Raw genomic sequence first — 24801 nt, 5'->3', positions numbered from 1 at the left:
GGAGTGGGAGTGTTGGTGTTCATGAAATAGTGTCTAAATTTGAAGAAGTCGGTGGATTTAAATTTCTTGTTACATTTTATGATGTGAGTGAAGAGGCTCAAGATGTACAAACAGCATAAAGATGAGAAATGTGTTGAATATGAAAATGTTACTGAATGGGAATATTGTTTCCTGTTGTTTCCTGTAAGTCTGAGGTGCAGAGAGTAAAGGCACTGAAAGTGATTTGTTCCCAGTCAGGGTAAAAACTGACTGATATGAGCCCTGAGAGTCTGAAAGTGCTGTGTTTAAAGATGTAGAAGCAGCTGAGGTCAAGATTGTAGGTTTGAAGAGTCGGGCACTGCTGTATTGTTAACATTCAGAGATGATGCAGTTACAGTGAGCCTGGGGTACATGAGCTATCATATTAGGCAAATACCAGCAGCCTCCATTGTGATGCAGTGTTTTGGTCCTGTAGCAGCAGTGTGCAGTATTTTCTTAAACAAGTAAAAAACAAAAATATAAATCTGTAAGTTTGGTCAGCAGCTGTGGTTCCAGAGATCTTTGGGGTTAAACCAGGATCCCTGAGTGTAGTTTCACTACAGTTAAATACAATATTGCTATAAATTCACAAAGTTACACAGTAAATGGTGGGAAATAACACCAACAACTATATAGTGTATTATGAAGTACTACAAAACAACAACAAAATAAAACTCCTGTGCTGTGGTGTTTCATTGGCTACTTTTTAAAAAAAGGGATATCAAGTATTACTCAAACAGTGTCTTCAGCATCTGTAGAGCACTACACCCCAGATCGTTCAATGACGCCAGTAAACTGAGGACTTACAATCAAACTCATCATCTCTATCCACAAACATAACTGTACACAGTCTTCTGGGTCGTAACACGTCTCACATGTTAAACTGCTTGGAAAGTTGTTGTTTTTTTTTTTTTGTAAATCTTCTTCCATTTGGAAGCGTTTTGACTCGTCTCGACTTAATCTAATAATTTATTGACCACAATCCTGCCAAAGCAGACCAGCTGATTCATTATAGCTTTATAGCACATTAAGCTGTTGAATGATCAGCTCATAACAAAAGATATGTCATCGTCCTGAGTCTTACGACTCAGTGTTTTGTGTTTCTTTATAATATTCTGTGTTCTTGTTTATTCTGTGGTTTTGGTTATCTTGGGTTTTTTGTACTCTCCTGTGTGTGGATAAATGAGTCTGAATCTGCTGCACAGCTGCGTTCCTGAGATGACTGATGTAATGTAGTAAGAGACCAGCAGGTGGCAGCAGTGTGCTGGTTGGCACTGTCTCCTCACAGCAAGAAGGTCCTGATGGGTTTTCCACACGTCTGCGTGGCCCCTCTCCGGGTACTACACCTCCCTCCCACAGTCCAGAGACCTGCATGTTAGATTAACTGGTAATTCTAAAGTGGTCGTAGGTGTGAATGTGAGCCTGAATGTTTATGTCTCTGTGAGTTAGTCATGTGAGCAATGGTGAACTGTCCAGGTCTGCTTCTGGATTGAGGAGTAATAATATTTTAAAAACAAACAGACAAAGAAAGCAGAGCTGCACCTCACAGTTTTTATTGATAATGTTTTTGCACCCAGTTGTGTTTTGTTCCTCTAGGAAGCCACATGTGGGACAAGCACAGCTCAATATCCTCAAAAGTCATGGCTGGACCTGAACACACAGAGCTCTGGGCACAAATGTGTAGTGGGACCTAACCAACTTGTTTTGATGATCCGACTTTTCTTTCTTTCTTCAATAATTAGAAATAGTAATAATGTCTACATACATGAAGTCAGAGTACTTCTAAATGTAGAGCACTAGATCTTACTGAAAAAAGGAAAGGTAGTATCACAATACAGCTTCAACAAAAACTTTAAAACAGCCATTAAAAACTTAGTTTTTAATAAAGGTTTTACAGATTTTTTTTAGGACAACAAAGGAAAACAAAAAACAACAACAACAACAAAACAAGCAGTCGACTGAAAATCACAGCTTTTCCCCACCAAGCAATTCTGGCAGTGAGAACATGACATTACATTCATGGATTGACAACACATGTACAGATGTATGAGCAGCCTAGGAGAGGCATACAGAAATGTATGTAGTTGTGAGGAGGCACAAACAGGGAAAAAAGGGAGGGTGGGCATACTAATTTTGGATAGATTTCAGCCACTTGTCCCATCTTGTCGTATAAGTATTAGCTTTACCTTAACAAAAAGGTAAGTTTTTCCATTTTATGAATCTCCTCAACAACGCTTAACCAGTTGTCCAGAACAGGGGGGGTCAGTACAAAGCCCCTTACTAGTAATTTCCAACCTTATACGGTCTGTGATTCGTCCATTTATCTTGACTCTTACTGTAGGCATTGAATATAATGTCTTAATACTGTTAATGGAGTTTTCAGCAAAACCAAATCTTTCTAGGACCAAAAACATATACGTCCAGCTAACACAATCAAAGGCCTTTTTGGCATCCAAACTAATTAATACTGCTTTATGATTATTTTCTGTTATATTATTGATTATATGAAGAGAGCATCTTATGTTGTCTTAGGTTTGCCAGGCCCCAACAAACCCAGTTTGATCTTCACCTATCAAATCTGGGGTAAACGAGGACTGATATCAGCCTGTACAGGGAGTGCAGAATTATTATGCAAGTTGTATTTTTGAGGAATAATTTTATTATTGAACAACAACCATGTTCTCAATGAACCCAAAAAACTCATTAATATCAAAGCTGAATGTTTTTGGAAGTAGTTTTTAGTTTGTTTATAGTTTGAGCTATTTTAGGGGGATATCTGTGTGTGCAGGTGACTATTACTGTGCATTAGGCAACTTAACAAAAAACAAATATATACCCATTTCAATTATTTATTTTTACCAGTGAAACCAATATAACATCTCCACATTCACAAATATACATTTCTGACATTCAAAAACAAAACAAAAACAAATCAGCGACCAATATAGCCACCTTTCTTTGCAAGGACACTCAAAAGCCTGCCATCCATGGATTCTGTCAGTGTTTTGATCTGTTCACCATCAACATTGCGTGCAGCAGCAACCACAGCCTCCCAGACACTGTTCAGAGAGGTGTACTGTTTTCCCTCCTTGTAAATCTCACATTTGATGATGGACCACAGGTTCTCAATGGGGTTCAGATCAGGTGAACAAGGAGGCCATGTCATTAGTTTTTCTTCTTTTATACCCTTTCTTGCCAGCCACGCTGTGGAGTACTTGGACGCGTGTGATGGAGCATTGTCCTGCATGAAAATCATGTGTTTCTTGAAGGATGCAGACTTCTTCCTGTACCACTGCTTGAAGAAGGTGTCTTCCAGAAACTGGCAGTAGGACTGGGAGTTGAGCTTGACTCCATCCTCAACCCGAAAAGGCCCCACAAGCTCATCTTTGACGATACCAGCCCAAACCAGTACTCCACCTCCACCTTGCTGGCGTCTGAGTCGGACTGGAGCTCTCTGCCCTTTACCAATCCAGCCACGGGCCCATCCATCTGGCCCATCAAGACTCACTCTCATTTCATCAGTCCATAAAACCTTAGAAAAATCAGTCTTGAGATATTTCTTGGCCCAGTCTTGACGTTTCAGTTTGTGTGTCTTGTTCAGTGGTGGTCGTCTTTCAGCCTTTCTTACCTTGGCCATGTCTCTGAGTATTGCACACCTTGTGCTTTTGGGCACTCCAGTGATGTTGCAGCTCTGAAATATGGCCAAACTGGTGGCAAGTGGCATCTTGGCAGCTGCACGCTTGACTTGTCTCAGTTCATGGGCAGTTATTTTGCGCCTTGGTTTTTCCACACGCTTCTTGCGACCCTGTTGACTATTTTGAATGAAACGCTTGATTGTTCGATGATCACACATCACCTAATATACTTAATTGGTAGTAGGCTTTCAAGCCTATACAGCTTGGAGTAAGACAACATGCATGAAGAGGATGATGTGGACAAAATACTCATTTGCCTAATAATTCTGCACTCCCTGTATGAGCTGCACAGCATTTTGTTTTTGCCGTCTTTAGGTATAATTGTTATGGTTGCCTCAGACCATGATGGGGGGGGCACAGATCAAGGGTCCAGGTTATTTAGAATTTTAAAAGTGAGCAGAAGGATTTTGAAATCAATGCGATACATACATGATGTGCATGATGTAGATCTTAAAACTCAACAAAGAATGCAAAATATCAGCTGAATATAAAGAGCATGAATTTGAAACAGGACACACCTCTGTGTGCTTTATGCTGAAAGACAGTACCAAGTCTATACGAAATTATTATTCAGTATCATCTTCATAAACACTAAAAAGTGAGTGTGTCTGATATTTGGGCAGCAGAGGAGCAACAGTGGATTCATAAAAAGCTTCTTCTTGGCTTTGCTGCTACAGCTCTCCTCACTGACCTGTAAGACAAACACACAAAGAACAGAAATGTCCAAGTTTCAGGATGTTCGCCATTTAATAACTTGAAGACTAAAGTAAGCAGAATTACCAAGAAAGCTTCCTAATGTGATTTTAGAACAAACTGCTGCAGATTTTAAAACCACATAAACATGTTGAACAACATTCACTGGAGGTGATGGCAGACTTTGTTTACCTGCTTTCTTCTTGGCTTTTTCTTTTTGGGGGCGTTTGACCTCAGCATACATCAGACTGTCCTCTAAAAGAGAAGTCAGAGCTCAGGATACATTTGATCAGCAGATATATGACAGAAAGCTGTTTATGACAGGATGCGTGTGGACTTAGAGGTATATTTAAACTCTTACAAGCTGTGGATCGCCCAGTAACCCAAAGGTAACCTGAGGGTCCAAGTTTCTGATTCTAAGAGGTAATGCAGAAACTGGATTAAGTCAGTGGTGAGAAAACTCACAGCTCTAACTGCCTACAGCTGGATTTCTATCCTGCTCCTCTGATAAAACACTGCCTGAGTGGTCAAGTAGGATTCATCAGACGCTATTCATCTGACATTAACACCATTAATGATGTTAATGCTATGCTCCCCTCAATGATCCTTGCTCTTGGTGATTGAGTCCTTTACTGTTATACAAAAGAGTTACAAAAAGAGTACAGAGGATATGCAAAGCAAAATCTTAATCAAATAGTAATAATCACTTAATTCAATCACCTGAATTTTATCCTAATCTGAATAATCTACCCTGTGCAATGCTGATTTCAGCTACAGTCATGAGCTGAAAGAAAGGAAGAAGGGGGGGGGAAGAGGAGGTACGCCCTGGTCAGCGTTACACTCCTCTGAGGCCTCATTCAATATATTGATTCGATTTATCCTTGATTATGTTTGATTAAAATTAGAACTCATCGTTTTTTGCAAACATTCTGACCTGCTGTTGTTTTTGAATTACTCAATAAATCTGTTCACCTTCTCCAGTGTGTCTGTGTTTGTGTGCTTTGAATGATGACAACAACACAGTATCATGTTAAACAAATACACCTGACTTAATGACTAACCCACCAAAACCCTAAATGACTGCAGATTAACTCTGCTGATGTGTAGTAGGTGAGCTTGGTAAGTGAATAACTAAACTCCATGTTGACCTATAATTAGCTGCAACATATTGAAATGACACATTTCAGTACAAACACTGAATGAGACTGTTGTGACTGTACCTGCAGCTCCCGTCTGCACCTCAGAGTAAACAGCACTCTGCTCTGGTTTATGATGCTTCCCTGTGAAGATGATCAGATTATTGGGCATAAGAAAATAATTAACTGTTAATTTTTTAATCTTTATTTACTGTATTTTTACATTACATTTACATTTATTATTTTTAAACTGCACAAGTTTTATGTACTTACGCTTCTTTTCAAAGGTTTTAAGTTCAATAAGAGCGTATGTGACGTCTTGATGTTCATCTGATCCTGAAATGTTCATATTTTAGTTACAGGATTGTAAACATGTCACAAGGAATGAAATTCAACAATTAAATTAAATCAAAAACAAGTTTCATCTCTAACTGCTCTGTGCTTTTCAACACATATACTGCACCATTTCTGTTGTCTTCAACTTGTGTGACTGAGTCATAGAGTTTAATAAAACAAACAAACCTAAAACAAAATGAACCTGGGTCACATTATAAATTTTAATAAAGACCTACAATTTTCAATAATTCTGCTTAAGTTCTTTCAGTTGAGTTAAAGATACAATCAGGCTGTAAAATCCTGTTTATTTCTCATTTTATGTTCATGTGTCAGTTTGCTGTTTGGATGTTTGTCCAACTGGATTTTGATAAATGTTCTTTGAAAAACTGCTGAGCACAAAATGAACCTAAGAAATGTTACGGTCAATAAAGGTTTAATAAAAGTCAATATTAATAATGATAATAAAGATCAGTTTAAATACTGACCAGGATGAGGAGAGTCGTAGTTATGAGTTTCATCCTGGTTGACTCCATGATTTGTGGAGGAGCCCGGACTGTGACTCTCAGACTGGATCGACCTAAAACAGGAAATAAACACAATAAACTCAAAAGTAACTGATGTTTGTTTAAAATAATAATAAAAAGTATTTTACCAACCTGGTGAAGCAGGAATCTGTGAAAGAGACAAATGTTATTACACATGTTTATCATGTATAAATTGTTCCACTGATATTTAGTGTCATGAGATCAGGATACATGTATATGTGTGAATAATTAAAGTGTATGTAGTAAATAAACTCTCTAATACAGCATGAAAAGAAGAGGCTCTTACACTTGGACTGTCTGCAGCGATACAACAAGAGCAGGAGAATAATAATGAGAGAGACTCCACAAACCAGTCCAACCATCAACCACACAGGAGATGAAGAGCTGTCAGCTCCTGACACAGTTACTGTAACAACAAACAATAATTAATTATTAATAAAGTATAAAAGAAGCATTCTGAGAGCACAAACCTCTGTCAAGGCAGCTCACTCTGTGATTATTTACTTTTAAGGGAAGAGTATTGCAGTATCTATGTGTTCAGTTGTTTTATTTGTACAATGAGAAGTTTGTAGTGAATATTATATTGTTTATTATGTAAACAACATAATATTAAAGTAATGTTATATTTGACATTACAAAACATAATGTTATGACAGTTCTCCCAAAATAGACCCAGGTGGCTTCAAACCTTAAAAGAGACAATATGATGTTATTTCTCAGTCATAAAACTCATTTACAAAAATGCATCACATCTTTTGATCCTGCTCACCTTTAACTGACATCCAGCTCTGTGCTGACTCTCTTCCTGAGTACTGACACTTGTAGAAACCTTCATCAGACGTTGACACTGCAGAGATGTTCAGCTCCCCTCGGGGATCATTTTGAATAAGTTTGTCATTGTGATAGAAAAACACATTGGAAAGTATTTTTTGTGTTTTCAAACTGCAGCTCAGACTAACAGAAGCTCCCTCAGTCACAGGATGAACAGGACTCACCAGGATAGGACCATTACCATCATCTGTGACACAATCACACACAATTGTTTCAGTCAGACCAGCTGGTGCACACTTTTAGAAAAAGCTGTGAGTCGTGTCTCATTATCTACACAGAGATCTGACCTCAGGGAGATTTTCCCTTGAGTTTTTATTTTTAAAAACCTTGTTACCAACTGAAAAAATTCAGGAAGATTTTTATATGTGTTGTAAAAACCCCAGATAGCGGTAATGCATCTTCGGGTGCTTCAAAAATAGCAGACTGTGTGCATCAGCAATTAAGAGTTAGGGAGCATCCACCAATATTTGTTCTAGGAGATTTTAACCACTGTAATTTGGATTTCATCAATATGTCATTAATGACAGACGAATGAAAAAGATACAGGACAAACATTCGCGTAATATAAGACATGCATATGTTGACCACCTCTCTGTAATTTGGATCCTAACACTGTCCAGCTCATCTACAGTTAAAATCCACACTGACAAAGTAAAAATCCAAATCAAAGACAGTCAGGATATGGAGGAGTTGCTGCTTTCATATCCACAGACTGTGACCTTCATCAACATAACAATAGTAATGAGATGGCAGAGGAGATTACAGGATACACTGATGTTTGTGTTGATTCTACAGAACCGATAACGATTATTAAACTATTTCCAAACAATAAACAATATGTCCCTGCTGAATTAAAACAATGGATTACATCAAAACAATCAGCTTTCCATAATGATGACTTAATGGAGCTGAGATCAGTTTAACAAGAAGTCAAAAGAAAATTTAAGGAAGTGTGAGTGTACAAATAACTATGTGATTACATTTTCTGATGATACAGCAGTTTTTAATCTGTTAGCCAAAGATTCAGATGTTGCCGTTTACAAAATTGAGATTGAAGGGATTCTTCAGTGTTGTTAGAAGCACAACTTCATGTTAAATATCAAGAAAACCAATCATCTTCATATTTATAATGATCTATTATCAAAGATCAATTGGAGATCTCAGCCTAGTTTTAATTACTGGAGAGAATTTCAAACAAGTGACAACATTTCAGTGTTTAAATGTTCAGTTACAGTGGGTTCATCATGTGGATCATTTGTGTAGTCAGTGCTTGAGTTTTTTTAGAAGGCTGAGGGTCCATTTAGTGGATAAATGCATCATGTTACTATTTGATATGGAGACTGTTGAATCTATTATCCATTATAGAATAGAATAGAATAGAATAGAATAAAATAGAATAGAATAGAATAGAATAGAATAGAATAGAATAGAATACAATAGAATAGAATAGACCTTTATTATCCCATGGATGAAAAGTTTGGGTGTTACACAGCTCCTCTAGCAAGGACAATATATAGTATAAAAGGAAGACACAAAGTGGTCCTATATACATAAGCAACTGAAGTTTGTATATACAGGTAACTATGTGCAGAAATATGTATAGAAAAATTATACGGAGATATGGTATCACTACATGGTTTGATTTTCTGAGCTCAGATCCCAAATTCAAAATCTGATTAAGACGACTGGAAATATAGTTTGGATGCTCCCTTCATCTTCCCTACAGGAGTCAAATTATTAACAGTGACATTATTTAATGGTTATGGGTGAACTTGTGAATGAGGGTTTGTATGTTTGTTTTATTTTGCATGACACATTTCCCTAAATTTTTCTGATTGATATTAAACTGGAGATATTAAAAGTTGATCTAATCTGATGACAGAGATGTTGAGTTTTATTCTGACAGAGAAAATATAAAATACTAAATTAAAATGACAACAAAAACCAAGAATATTTTTGATGTTTTGGTGCCTAAAATTGTCTGAAATTCTCATTGTTCTTTGTGTTGCCACATAGAATTACTTCACATACAGCAAAGCTGGGACAAATGTTCATGTGACGTCTAAATCATTCAGATCCAAGAAGTAAATGCATAATAACATACTCTGTACGGTGATGTTGACTGCACTGCTGAACTCTCCTGATCCAGACTCACACCAGTACACTCCAGTATCTGACTTTGATGTGTTGATGTTACATGTGGATCCAGTCATTCTCCTACAGTCAGAGAGTCGGCCGCCCTCAGAGAACTTCCTCACTCTCCACTCAGTGAAGTTTCCCTCACAGGTCAGTGAGACAGAGTCAGAGGTGAAGTGTTGCACTCTGTCAGGACTCACTGTGAGAGACGCTGCTGAATGAACATCTGGAAACAACATGCAGTGAAGAGACAAAGCTCACAGATGTTAGCATTCAAAATATCACAGTGAAAATATTCGTTTGAAGCTTTTGTTATGAAGATCAGAACCACCGAACACCACCAAAAGCTTTGGAGGCATCAGTGAAACATAAAAACTGATGAGTTATTTCCTCAACATTTGTTTACAGTTTCCTTCAATATAAACACAAATCAGTGCGATGTTTAGATTTAAAGCCAAGCTGGTTATCAGTGGAGTTAATAAACATGTTTAATCTGTCAGCAGATTTATTTCTAAAACTTTTCATGTTGTACTGGCTGAGGTTTAAGACATATAATTAAATGGTAAATGGCCTGTATTTGTATAGCGCTTTACACATTCAGTCATCCACCCATTCACACACTGGTGATGGCAAGCTACATTGTAGCCACAGCCACCCTGGGGCGCACTCTAATTATCAGGACTTTACCAGCTTTAACCCTGATCAGCACTAATAGAACAGACAACACTGAGTCTGACAACAAGCCCTGAATCACACAGACAGTCAAATCAATGGAAAACAAAGGAGCCGAATACTGACATGTTTAAGATGATCTAACCCACATGCTTTATCTGCTGGCAGCTCATGTAGAGCTTGGTACACATCATGTGACATCATGAGCTTTGAGTCATCACTCTCAGCATTATCCACCTGATACAGATCACTCTGAACACACTTCAGTCATTTGCTGTAATGTTTCTGTCATAATTCTGTGATATTGTCTGTTTCACAGATTCCTTCTACAGTGAGATATTTTGCAGCAGCAGGACCAAAACTAAAAACCTTTGAAGGATATTTGAAATGAACAATAACAGCAGCTGTTATTTGTGACGTCTTCTTCTAGCGTCCATCTGTAGTCAGTGTTTTTCTTGTATTTGTCAGAGCTGTTAACCTGCCTGCTGACATCTTTGTTTCTTTATTAACTATATTTGACTTTTTTATCTGAACACCTACCTGAGCACTAAACAAAGAGTCTTAACTGTGTAAATCCTGTCTGTGCACTAAGTAAAAATCATCAGTACAAACAGTAACATGAGTTTAAATATCGAAGTAAAATTATTCAAAGAGAAAATATTAAAATCTCATAGATGTCTTTTGTTTTTCATGTTATCACATTAAATAAAAACTGAGCAATAAGAAAAGGAAACAAGGAAATTCAGTTTGGTTTGATCACAGAGAGAAAGGAAAATATTCAGTTCAGTTCTTCTTTTGGGGAGTTTTAATGTACACAGATATCAATGGTTGTCATGGAGATGAGATTTTAATGGTCTAAATCCTGGTGAATAAAAATGATGACCTAACATGAGCTTATTGAAAGGACAGAGAGAAACAAACTGACCTGCAGACCAGACAAACTTTGGTTGACTGTGATCAGTGTGATACTCTGGGTCTCCTCTTCCAGCTCTGCACACATATCCTGCTGTGTGTGTCTGTCCATGAATGATGTAGGAGTCCTGTGCAGTCCCACTGCCATCAGGTAGCAGCTCATAACTGGAGGATTTCTCTGATAGATCAGGAACAGCTTTATACCAGTAGAAGCTCCATCCTGCAGACGGATGTTCAACCTGACAGTTCAGAGTTACTGAGGCTCCAGGACTCAGCCATGATGGAGACACAGTGAGGACAGGACGGGGTTTATCTGTTCAACAAAGATTTTCTCTCAGTGAACATGTAGTCCAGTCTCTGAACAGTGAGCTCAGTTTATACAAAGAATAATAATCTCAGTCTATATGAACAGAAACACATTTTACAAAGTGTTCAAACAGCTTAAAGCAAACATGACTTACTGTCAGAAACTGTCAGTGTGACTGAATCACTCCACTCTGTTGTTTTATGCTGTGAACTTTTCATTCTGCCCTTACAGCGATAGTTTCCACTGTTGGATGATGAAGCAGATCTAATCCTGTATTCATTTTGATTTGGAGGTTTTATGGTGCTGTTTGTTTCCCACTCATAATCCCACTCAGTGTCTCCTCCATGGATCTCACATCTGACAGTGATCGTCTCTCCTCTGTATATCTCAGACCAGTTTGGATACAGAGTCACAACAGGCCTGTTTGACACTGTTAATGTTCAAGGAAGTACAATTAAATCACACAAAAGTCAAAAGGTGCAAATACCATCAGTTGTGCTTTGTGGGAAGTTAAACTCACCAGTTGTGTCAATCCTGACTGACTCACTGTCCTCTGTGTAGTAAACTGGTTCTCCTCTTCCTCCTCTGCAGCTGTAGAGTCCTCCCTCTGAGACACTGATTTGTCCATTTGTCAAAGCTTCATAAGATTTCCCATCTCTGTACCAGTAGTATTTCCATCCAGATGATGATGATGATGATGATGATGATGGGCTCACAGAGCAGGTCAGGGTCACACTGCCCCCTACTGGAACAGCTGTGTTATCAGCTCTCAGTTCAGCCTTTGGTTTCGCTGCAGTTCAGTTTAGAACAAGAACATAAAAGTAAAAATGACTGAATCAGAACAATTTAAAGATCTGGATGGAAATATGTAAATGATCAAATATCACAAAACCTTAATGGTGAAGCATTAAAAAATGAGTCAGACAAAAACTCTAAAATACTCTTTTGATCAGCACAGTGATTTTGTTTTATATTGACTTTTCAGAATTTACAGTTAATTACATAAATGCACAGTTCAAATAATTAATTTGAAGTATGACTGAGTTTTTTTGATCCATAATGAGAAAGTAACCCAGGTTAATATCATCTGATTGTATTTTGCACATTTGAGAATTGTTCCTAAATGATTGTGAGCAGTTATAATTTCATTCGTGTTATTTTGTACTTTTGTTTTTGGTGTATTGGTTCTTTATCAAATGTACCAGTAACAGCCAATCAGTGTAATCACAGCGAGCAGGAGAAACCTGAGTGAGGGGAAGAGATTCAACAACAGAGCAAGTTGTGAACAGATGCTTTTTTATTTCCAGTCTTTGACAGTGATGGTGTCCAACTTCAGTCCTTGTGGATAAAATCTGTTTGATGGAGTTTGAATGAGGATTTGGTGAGTCACAGTTGGTTTTCTTTGGTGTCAGTTATCATGCTATGTCCTTGTTCTTTACTAAATCTGATGTTGAAGCCTCTGATAGCTAAGATGAGACCTAGTAAGTGTGTTTTATATTCTTTTGCTGTGGAAGCTGACATTTCCTGTCGATGTGCACAGATGTCTTCTGGCCACAATAATAAGCACGGTGAACGTCACCACTGACATTACAGGGAGCAGTTTGGATGTGATTTCCAGCTGAGCTGTTAGGAATGCTGGAATAAGACTTCAGTGTTTGTGTTGCACAACAGGCCAAGTTTATTAGCCGAGTGCAGATCTTGGCACTGAAACCTGAGACTGTTGAACCTCGATGGTGATCCACGCCTAGCAGATCTGAACTTCCACTAAAATCTTCTGTTCCTGATGGATCAACTTATCCAGAGATCAGGAAACTGACTCACACTTCTGAACTGTGGTAGGACTCCACCATAATCTCTGTTACTGCGACACACAGAGGACTTAATCCAAGAACTGATTCCACACCAGACTGTGACTGTGAAAGGTTTTCTCTGTAAATCTGTGGACAGCTGATTTTGTGCTTTCAGTGTTGTAATTCCAATCATAGTGTTGGTGTTGTACTGGTAACTCACTGTGTTACTGATTATTCCTAACCAGAAACTCTGCAGGTCTAGTGAGTGAAGTGAGTCGACTTATATTGATCAGAGTTTGAAGAGCAGCTGAAAGAAGGCTGGTTAACCCTGAAGGAGCTAACACAGGTTAACTAGTGACGGCCCACTGCACCCTGCCTTCCTTTTGGCTCATCTGTGTCTTGTTTGCGGGCAATGGAGAGGCGGAGTTCCTGTTTACAATCAGTGACACTGGCAACACCTGGGCCAGTGTGCCAGGACTCTATATAAAAAGCCTTTAGGGCATAGTTTGGGTTGGCTCTGAGACACCAGGTTGGACTTTGGCTGCGTTAGGTTTGGTTTTTGCTTTTAACACTGTTAAATGCATCATCTTCCACTCATCCATTCCTTCACACACTACTGATGTTACTGATTACACACACCACAGTTTGTTTTTGACAGTAGGCTTTATTTTCTGTTTAATTTGTTTTAAAAGAATAAAGCAGCTTGGAATACATTCCTAACCATGTCTGGGGTTTTCTTTGTCATGACCATACGGTCCGGTTCATGACAACAGATAAGAGTTCAAACTAACCTGAACTGGACAGAAAGAGATATTTATTTATATTGTTGTTTGACTTTTATTTATTTATTTTATTCTGGTTTTTGGATGCATAAATTAATGTCAACTGTTTGTATATTTCCGTGTCTTCTGTTTCCCACAAACAAGTTCAAAGTTCACCCTGATCTGTGGTCTGTTATTTTAGGGCTGCTAGTTATAAACTGCTGGTGTGAACAAAGACTCTGGTCCCAGTTATATGTAAATGTCTACAGTTGGATGTGGTGGAGCAGCTGAAACACGTTCAGGATTTGTTCTGCACTTCATGTATTAGAGCTGCACAGCAGAGAAATTACTCTGATACTTTTTGTTCTCTTAAATATGAATAAAAAACTGCTTTTTACATTTTTGTTGTCAGAAAGGTAATAAAATATATTACTAAGCAGCACAAAAGAAACAGCTACAAAATTGTAAGAAAAACAAGTGTTTTCACTGATTTGATCAAACATATAATCTCGGCGAAACATCTCCAACTTAACTTACATGATACATTCAGTGTGATGGAATCACTCCATCTTGTTATTTCATACTGTGAACTTTTCATTCTGCCCTTACAGCGATAGTTTCCACTGTTGGATGATGAAGCAGATCTAATCCTGTATTCATTTTGATTTGGAGCTTTTATGATGTTGTTTGTTTCCCACTCATAATCCCACTCAGTGTCTCCTCCATGGATCTCACATCTGACAGTGATCGTCTCTCCGCTGTATATCTCAGACCAGTTTGGATACAGAGTCACAACAGGCCTGTTTGACACTGTTAATGTTCAAGAAAGTACAATTAAATCACACAAAAGACAAAAGGTGCAAATACCATCAGTAGTGCTTTGTGGGAAGTTAAACTCACTAATCATGACTGATTCACTGTCCTCTGTGTAGTAAACTGGTTCTCCTCTTCCTCCTCTGCACCAGTAGAGTCCTTTCTCTGAGATGCTGATTTCTCCATTTGATAGAAAACCTGCATCCAGTGATGTAGTATAATAGTTCTCATATCTGTACCAGTAGTATTTCCATCCAGATGATGATGATGATGTGTTGACAGAGCAGGTCAGGGTCACACTGCCCCCTACTGGAACAGCTGTGTTATCATGTCTCAGTTCAGCCTTTGGTTTAGCTGCAGTTCAGTTTAGAACAAGAACATAAAAGTAAATGAGTGAATCAGAACAATTTAAAGAACCAAGACAGAAATGTGCAAATGTGTGTGTGTGTGTGTGTGTGTGTGTGTGTGTGTGTGTGTGTATATATACTGTATATATATTGTATTATAATTAATTTTGTGTATTTACAATTGATTACATATATGCACAGTTCAAATAATTAATTTGAAGCCTGAGAAATATGTAAATGATAAAGATAGGGTGTCCCTGTAAATAAAACCAGATGCCAGGTTTATGGATAAAGCCTGGTTCCCATCTCAAAAAGACAAGAACAATTCTTCCCAACTTATTTTTGAGCCATAGACTTTATGTGTTTTTTTTTTATATCATATGTTCAATAACACAACAATTGTCATTACAGTGACCAGGTGTGTTCAAGCCTTAATAAAATAAATCTACTTTTCATTCACATATGGAGAGTAAAATAATATAAAGCTCCAGCTGTCTGGAATGCCGGAAACTTCAGTGAAGCTGCTAAATATTATAATCTCAGGTTTATTTTTAATGTGACTTATTTTTGGTAAGGAAATACTCTCTGTTAATGACTAAGTTGACATTAAACTTGTTCTTTCACGTTAAACTGTCTGTCACAGTTACCAACAGTTACATGCAAAAAGTATTCAAACATTCAGAGCAAAAAACCAGGGACCAAATATTTAGTTGTGGTTTTAACTTTAAAATTATATTTTGAAAAACCCTACAACGCACATATTGTGTATGAGGTAAGTAAACAACTTGTGACTTTGTGTGCAGAGTATGCAAAAGATATGTCTGTAAAGCTCCTGCCAGTCTATTGAGACTGCAACAAAAGTTCTATGAAAGTGTTGCAATGGTGCGTATACTGCAAAACTAAAACTCCAATTATAAATGATGATATCAAATGGAAACATTTTATAGTTCCCATAAAATGAATAATGACTACTATAAAGAACTATAGAATTAAACACATACAATTTATCCACAAAACAGCCTCACAAAGAATTAAAGGCAGAGTATAATATCAAGTCAATTACATTCCTGGTCGGTTGAAGAAGAGGTTGTTAATTGCCTTACAGCTTTAATGAAATTAACAGCAGGTGCACTAAAGCAGCAACAATGAGATAACCCTCAAACAGGATTGATTTTAAGGTGGAGGCCACTAAAATTTTCCAGCTTCATCTTTTCTGACTGTTTTTTTCTCCCTTAGTTTTGCATTTAGCTGTGGTGTTTGTCACTACTGGTATAATAAGGCATTACATGCACAGGCTTTCAGGTCCCGTCCGGCAGTTTTAGTTTTGTTCCTTTGTTGTTCCAAACACATTTTTTTCTTTTGTTTTATGAATTGTTTTAAATATCCTGGAGCTGACAGAGGTAGTAAAAAAGAGAAGCGATAACGACATAAAGAGAAGGAAAAGAAAAAGAAAAGGAACAGAAAGTGAGAAAAGGTTCATAGAGGACAGAGCAGATGTAAAATAAACTGAGTCTACAACTGCTGCATCTGTAACAAGACACACTGAAAGGACAAACAACACCTGACACACAGCAACAACCAGCTGGGAGCGGTAGAGACTGAAACCGCCCCCCCACACACACACACACAACCATGTCCCACAGCCAAGGATCAGCCATCCCTAGATCCAGGCCTAGCCACACACACATGTGCGGAAACAAATTAAAATTGCACAAAGACACACATTCATCGCTGTAGTAGAAGGTCCTTACCCTTCGTCACGACCAGTATCTACTCCTTTGTGCAAGGAGGAACTGGATGATCACTGCAGCAGCCCTGTGCTCACTGCCCAGCACCGTGGAGCCTGAATTAGCAGGTCCACTAATGTACTGTGATTTTCAAAAATCAATTCAATTTTGCTTATATTGTGCTTATATTTGGAAGTTCTAAATGCTACAAACCAAAACTTACCACTCTGAGAACTGCTTGTACAAGAACAGGAAGAGACCATAATCAAAGACAGCCAGTATAAGTGGGTGAAGATCACCTAGATGAACCTGTAAAAGATGTGCTAGCCAAAGGGCTCAATTTTTCCTCATCACAACAACTGCCCATATTAGTTTTCATCACAGCCCTTAAAGAAACATCAACAAGGATGAATAAACTAACACAACCTGAAGCAGAGGAAATCAGGATGGTTTCAGCTTCCTTCTACAGTTTAAGAATTCCTCTATCCAACCTTTCAGTTCAAGAAAAGAAGGCTGTCACATCCCCCAAAAAGACCAAAACATCACCAACTTTCAGCCAGCAGGGGGAGGTGCACTGGTGGTCTAAACTGATTATCAGATCAAAGCTATCACACTCCTCAGTGACAGCAATACTTATGAAGTCTGAAGGATAGACCCCACAAGCAACTACAAAAAGGAAGTCATCAGTTGCCTACAAACACTTGAAAGGGGAAAAAATCGAATTGACCACTGAATTCATCCAGGGGATGGTATAACCTGTATATCTTGATTTCCAAAGGTCCACAAAGGAGAAGTTCTACTCAGAAACTGGCACAGATATATGACCCCAGAGTCAAAGTCAAAACCCAGTAAGTAGAAGCCTTCACTGCTCACATCCACAAATGATAATAGTTTGTCTGTCATTTCCTCGTCCTCCATCACAGCACACTGAGGAGCATGGACACCTCAACATTGAAATTTACTGGAGGCCCAATGGTATTTTCTCTTTCCACTTCTGTTTACAATCACAATTGAACCTCTTGTAATAGCAAACAATTTACACCAACAATTCTAAGGAATCACAGTTGAACTGGGAGAATGCAGAGTTGTCTTATGTGCTGATTACATTATTTTCATCCAGTTTAAACAAATTAATTCTAGTTAATCTTCTATAATAGACATCTGTGGCAGCAAAGGCGTGTGTAGATCAACAATGGATAACATGGAGTGAGGGGGAGAGTACGACCATGTAGCATTGAAAGCTTGGAAGTACTTACAATAAAATCAAACTTAAAATCTGAGCAAGCACCGAGCACGCTGCCACAGGGATGTGAAATTCACAGAAAAAGCCCCGGATCTCCCCACTGACATGACTGCTACAGCACCGGGCAAAGCTCCACTGGCCCCACTCCTGCTAAACAGGTAAAACAGGTGGTTTTAAGATGCGACAGGACTTTGATTTTATTTATTTTTTGCTGTCTTTTACTTGCATTTATGTCAAAGAGCAAGTGTAAACACAAAACATTACTTTATTTTATATGCTGGAATATGCAGAAAATAGGTTTAAATGTTAAACAATTTCTTCAAGTCAAAGACAGTTGCATATAATTTAATTTTTGCTTAATCCAATGTGCATAAAATTAAAAGGTTATAACTAATAAAACTATTTTTAAAAGAGGCTTTCCATTTGATTCAATTTTATATGATGGATTATGCATAAAAAACAGAATTGGGCTGAAAGGTCTATTGTTTTATTATGTATTCAGTTTGTGTATCATGTTTTTGAACTAACTAATTACAAACTTACTAATTAGTAACTTATTACTTTTAAGTAACTTGACCAACACTGTTTATAACAACATTAAAGCTCTTCACACTACTTTTGAGACCAAACTATACAAAAAAGGACAGTATTGCTGAAAGTATTTTAATGTATTTTTGGATGAAACAATATATATTAAAATGAGAGAAATATTTCCAACATATGTAATACAGTCAATGTGGTGACGTCACTCCAGTTTGTCCAGGAAGAGCCCCTTCTGCCCCGACAGCTGTATCCTCCACCATCAGACTCCGTAGTTCTGTTCATTGTGTATTCTCTGGATGCTGAACGTATGTTTGACTGGCCTCGTCTCCATTCATACGTCCACTGAGCTCCTTCACCTCCCTGAATCTCACATCTGACAGTGACTGTCTCACCGCTGTATATCTGAGTCCAGGATGGCTGCAGGGTCACAGTGGGCTTAGGACCAACTGTTCAAATTTAAGGAAAATCACATTAGCAGACTTATAGGAGTATAACATTATTATTAAGCTATCCTGGATTTGATTGACATCTTCACATTTACATATTTCTACATTTAAGAACACATAATCCATGAGCTGTCAGTTAGCTGTTGTTTGCTAACAATGCTGTTAAACCTCCAGTGATGGATTCAAAGCTGGAGACTGATCTGCTCTCATGAAGTGATTATTAATTCATAAATGGTGAAAGTGTTCATGTGGCACCAAAGTCAAAACTGCACCGCCAAAGCAAAAAAACAAACAAACAAAAAAAACAAGCATTTTTCGAAGATCAGTTTTACAGAAAGCTCAGCATGGCGGTTACCACTGTTGCCCTTGGTTGCCCAACCATGTGGCCAGAGCCTCTCTGTGTGGAGTTGCATGTTCTCTCTTTGTCTGCGTGGATTCTCTCCCAACACTCTGCCTTCCTCCCACAGTCCAGAGATATGCAGTTAGTGTGGTTAGGTTAATTGGTGAATCTGAATTACCCTTAAGTGTTTGTGGTTGTCTCTCTATCTGTCTGTTCTGGCCCTGCGACAGACTGGCAGCCTGTCCAGGTTGTACCCTGCCTCTCAATCTATGAGGCTCTAGCCCCGCTGCAACCCTGAACTGGGATAAGCGGAAGAGGACGGATGGATGGGTGGGTATTGTTCAGAAATGAATCTGTAAAACTGAGTAGAATTAAACACTAAAGCTAATTTCAATCATTTATTGAGTGATTAAAATATCTATCACAGAAGTGGACATTTTTAGTAAGAAGAAAAACAAATTCCACATATTTAAAAGTAAACAACAGTAAAAATATAAAACAGCACCGTGATCTCCTCTGTGTCTGTGAGGATAAATGAAGGTGAGAGGACAAACCGAGCTCATTTAGTTCAGTAACTAATTTGAAGGTTTAGTGTTGTGAATGGTGAACATTTAAACATTTAAGCATTTCCTCATAATTCAAAGAAACCCCATTTTTAATTCTTATAAAGATGGTTGAATTCGTCTGTTTCTTGAATGGTGATTGAATCCATTTCAGTTGTAAATAAATATGTTTCTTCTCCTTCCTCTGAAGGTGTAAATGCTTCCATCAGAGAAACTGATCTCATTCTCTCAGCTAAGAGAGTGGATTTCTTTTCAGATGAGGTTTCTCTGAGCTCACAAGTCCTGTTCCTGAAGAAGTTTGAATTTTCAAGTTCCTCGCTGGAGTTTGAATCTGGAACTTGGATTTTCCACTCAGAAAGTCAGAGCAGCCTGACACACACTGAGTTAACAATTGAAGATGGCAGCAGTGAATCTGTACTGCACAGTTGTGTATTTGTGACTTACTAAATAAGTGCAATGCAGAGCACTGATCAGGCTCTGTTTTTAAGCACACAAAACACACATATTGTGCTGTAATGATAATGATGCCAAAATGGCCATGTATTGCTAGGAACCACCTTTTTTTCCAGCTTTTTCTGGAACATGCTAGTGATGTCATTGGCATCAATCAAAGATCCAAGATATCTGGAATGCATCGTAAAGTCACATAAATATGCCACCTGGTGATCTGTTCTGACTGTGAGCCTGAGCTCAGGGTTACTGAACCCTTCACTTACAGACAACTCTCCACACACATCTGCAGATGTGCCACAGGAGAAGTGCGACGAAGGGCGTGTCACTAACTGAAAATCTGGTGAGTGTTAACTAATCGTTTGTCTGTATTTTCAGTGCTTCAAACAAAACTTGAAGACTTTTCATCCATTAAACACAATAGATGCTTATATATGTCTACACATTTACCACACACACAAATCTCCACACAGATTGAGACACACACACAAATATTTTGCTACAGTAAAAACTAAGCTACTGTCATTAAAACACCAAATGACAGAAAAAGGTATTTTGTTTCGATTCTTCCAGTAGACGTATGTCACAATATGTGTCACTGTATAAATGAGTGGAGTAGAGAAACAGGAGCAAAACACAAGGACACAAGTGAGTGTACACAGATGGTTTGACAAAGCCAAGAAAAGACACAGCAGGACTATTTATACATGAGGCATGAAAGAAACCATCAAAATAACAGATACAGGGAAGAGAAACTAAGAGGTTTTCAAAGCCTCAGTGATGTCACAGTAAATAAAACCCACATACTGCTACAAAGAAAACCAGAAATCCAAAAATCAAAGAAACAGAACCCAATGACCATGACAGTCTCAAAGAAATAAAGCTGGTACTTTGTGTAGTTTCTCTCATTTGTTACCAATATGTGTGTGAAGCCTTATTCATTTCTAAATTTGACAGCTATTAGAGGTATTTCCAGAGGACACTGAGACACACAGCACATCACGCCAGACATTAAGCCTGGCCAGCCTGCAATTTAAAGTAAAAGACTGATAACACAACAACAGCAGGGACAATGACGCTGGCACAGTTTAGTGTAATGGAGTCTGTCTACACTAACACACCGCAAAGAGCAAAGAGGCGGAGCTGTTACAGCAGCGTCTCTTACTGTAATCACCATAAAAAACCTCGGGTGGAGCTCTTCAACAAATCACCTGATCAAAAAGCTCCAACGTGAAGAAAAACAAACCTTCACACTTTCTAGTAATAGTTGCAGCAGGCAGGGATGTGTCTTCATGTGCCAATAAAATGTACAATATAACTCTGAGCCACTTAACTGAGGCTGTTAGGTTGGACACTGAATTATTATTCTGCACCATCATAACATCTGTTTTCAGCAGCAAACTTCAGAATGTTGATGTGCTTTTTTTCATTACAGCCAACAACATGAAATTGTCCAAAATGTGTCAGTATGCTGAAGCAACAATAGTTCCTTACACTGAAACGAATGGGCCGAGCCCAACTCCTGAGAAACAGCCCCACACCATAATTCCCCCTCCACCACCAAACTTTGCACTTGGCACAGTGCAGTCAGACAAGTGCTGTTACCCTGGAAGCTTCCAAACCCAGAGTCGTTATCAGATTGCCAGATAGAGAAGTGTGATTCGTTACTCCAGAGAAAACATTTCCACTGCTCTAGAGTTCAGATGCAGTGTGCTTGACACCACTGCATCTGACACTTTGCATTGCACTTGGTGATGTAGGACTTGGATGCAGCATTCACAAAGCTCTCTACGCACTGTTCTTAAGCTAATTGAAAGCCACATGAAGTTTGGAGGTCTGTAGTGAGAGACTCAGAGGGGTTAGTGGATACTTATATGTGCAGAGGTCTCCACCTTTCTACTGTGTGATTTTGCTTAGCCTACCACTTCATGACTGACTTGTTGTCATTCCCAATCACTTCGACTTTGTTATAATACCACTAACAACTGACTGTGAAATATTTAGTTGGACTTGTTGTACAGGTAACATCCTATCAAGGTGCCATGCTGGAATTCTCTGAGCTCCTGAGAGCGACTCATTCTTTCACAAATGTTTGTAGAAGCAGCCTGCATGCATAGGTGCTTGATTTTATACACCTGTGGCCATGGAAGAGCCACAAGTATTAATGTGAATTCAATGATTGGGATGGATGAGTAAATACTTCTGGCAATATAATTTACCTTTTGAATATTTATTAATGCACACATATTATAGTATAGTAAGTATTTCTTGTCCATTTTCTTGACTGTATCATTCTGTTCTGTCTGGTTTTGCATGTCTTTGTTTTGGGTTTTTTTGCAATTTTTGCACACTTGCACTTTATGTAGTCCTGTGTTGATTGTCTGTCATATGTCATATGTAGCATCATGATCTTGGAGGAACGTTGTCTCATTTCACGGTTATCTGTACCACAGAACATGGTTGGAATGACAATAAAACCACTTGACTTGACTTGACTTGAAAAATCAATACAGTGCTTTATAGCTAAAATAATCAATAACTGTACAGTGGTCCCTCGTTTATCGCGGGAGTTAGATTCCAAAAATAACCCGCGATAGGTCCGCGAAGTAGCCAACTTTATCTTTTAAAAATATTATTGATGTTTGAAGGCTGTAAAACCCTTCACTACACACTTTATACACTTTTCTCAGACAGACATGAACATTTTCACACTTTTCTCTCTTGTTTAAACACTCTCAAAGTTCAAACCTTCGTAGCAAAATAAGTCCAGTATTATAAAATGAAACCAGAGGCACCCGCAGGTGCAAAACATTTCATCTACATTGTTGTGTTTGTTGGGGAGAAAACTTACAAACATACAGTGCAGCACTTCAGAGTCACACTGCTAGCGATCGAAGATTTATGCAAATTTGACGAGCTGAACGCATTCTGTACTGTGCAGGAGACGCCGCACGAGATTGATTGACAATGTTCTACAGCCAATCAGGACGCAGAACACAATGTGCTGTAAAAAAGAAAAAGAAAACATTGAAAATTGCAAAAAAAAATGAAACAGCGAGGCCACGAAAGGTGAACCACGCTATAGCGAAGGACCACTGTAGCTCTAAATAAGACTCATTAAAATATTCAGGGAGGACTCTCGATCACATTAACCTAGCAGAATTCTCCCTGTGGGCATCATACTTTTAATGAGGATTTTAAGAGCTAATCCAACAAAGTACACTAAAGTAGGCAGCACACAGAAGCACAAGCTAATCTCAGATAATCTGCACTACAGCTGCTGCAGTCGGCTGTACCAGGTGCTGAATGTTATGGGAGGAACTTCTAAACCATTCTTCTAGTGAATCAGTCATGTGATCTGTTAGAATGGTTAGAAATAACAGCTGCATATATGGACTGGAAGAAAAAATTTCTTACCTTCAAGATTTCCAGTGCTGAGCACTAAAATAATAAAGAAAAGCTCATTAGACGTTATACAACTGAGAAATGAAAATAAATATAAAGTAAGGCTTCTGTTAATGATTCAGTGCCATTCAAACAATGTCAGACGTGTACTTACAGAAAAAGCCCATCGTGCAGAGCAAAGATTGCCCCATCGTCACATCCAGCCCTGCGACACAAAGAGTTTTACTTTGAACAAAGAAGATGAAGAAAAAAGAGAAGTTGTGTTTAGTACAGATACGACAAGAGGTTTTTTTGGGGGGGGGGCGTTTACAGGTTCTTTCTCTGATTGGTCTCTCTGTGCTTCCTTCTCTTTCACACAAAGCTCAAACAGCTCCTCTAGCTTTGACCGCAGCAGTTAGGTGACAGGTTTACATTTCCTGTCCACTGCAGACATAGAAGTTTGTTCCTTTTGTTGATATCTTTCTCTAAAACAATGCAAACATTTCACAGTTAGCAAAACATTATCATGCAGTGAAAAGGCTCCTTTGATCTGTGAAAGTTTTCACCTTGTAGTTAAATTCTGGTTTTAAGTTTGGTTTAGACCCAAACACAGGAACTGATTAATTTTGTGGCTGAACTGAATCTAAAGACCTTTTATGTTTCACAAAGTAAACTAACAAAGACAACAAATAAATTCATAGTTAAATTTATAATCTGTTGCTATTTAAAACAATGCACAAACTCATTTATTCTGAATTCGTTTTCTTGCTTCGGTAGCATGGTGGCACGGTGATTAGCACTGTTGCTTCACAGCAAGAAGGTCCTGAGTTCAATTCCACCATCAGGCCAGGGTCTTTCTGTGTGGAGTTTGCATGTTCTCCCCGTGTTTGCGTGCGTTCTCCACGGGTATTCCGGCTTCCTCCCACAGTCCAAAGACATGCGCTTTGTGGGCATAGGTTAATTGGAAAATCTAAATTGCCCATGGGAGTGAATGTGAGTGCGAATGGTTGTCTGTCCCTGTGTGTTAACCCTGCGACAGACTGGCGACCTGTCCAGGGTGTACCCCACCTCTTTTCCTATGACAGCTGGGATAGGTTCCAGTACCCCCCGCGA

General features: G+C 38.5%; 3 protein-coding genes and 1 long non-coding RNA gene across 4 annotated transcripts in view; 1 reads left to right on the top strand and 3 right to left on the bottom strand.

Annotated features, from left to right (window-relative positions):
• The window catches only part of LOC109198185 (low affinity immunoglobulin gamma Fc region receptor II-b), a 997390-nt gene that overhangs the window by 313882 nt on the left and 658707 nt on the right, over positions 1 to 24801 (top strand). The window lies entirely within an intron of this gene.
• The window catches only part of LOC109201287 (obscurin), a 493328-nt gene that overhangs the window by 188457 nt on the left and 280070 nt on the right, over positions 1 to 24801 (bottom strand). The window lies entirely within an intron of this gene.
• On the bottom strand, positions 6771 to 9682 carry LOC109201303 (uncharacterized). Its single transcript, XR_003219473.1, has 3 exons — positions 9359 to 9682; positions 7193 to 7441; positions 6771 to 6829 (listed from the first exon to the last, which is right to left on the bottom strand). It is a non-coding gene; the product is annotated as an uncharacterized LOC109201303 (long non-coding RNA).
• On the bottom strand, positions 13369 to 23996 carry LOC109201316 (high affinity immunoglobulin epsilon receptor subunit alpha-like). Its single transcript, XM_025906012.1, has 5 exons — positions 23864 to 23996; positions 23722 to 23745; positions 18685 to 18951; positions 14733 to 14999; positions 13369 to 14642 (listed from the first exon to the last, which is right to left on the bottom strand). The coding sequence occupies exons 1-5, from the start codon at positions 23898 to 23900 to the stop codon at positions 14287 to 14289; spliced, it is 951 nt and encodes a 316-aa protein (XP_025761797.1). The 5' UTR covers positions 23901 to 23996; the 3' UTR covers positions 13369 to 14286.

This window comes from Oreochromis niloticus, linkage group LG3 (assembly GCF_001858045.2).
Source record: "Oreochromis niloticus isolate F11D_XX linkage group LG3, O_niloticus_UMD_NMBU, whole genome shotgun sequence".
Lineage (NCBI taxonomy): Eukaryota > Metazoa > Chordata > Actinopteri > Cichliformes > Cichlidae > Oreochromis > Oreochromis niloticus.
This window is presented reverse-complemented; position numbering and strand designations above follow the sequence as displayed.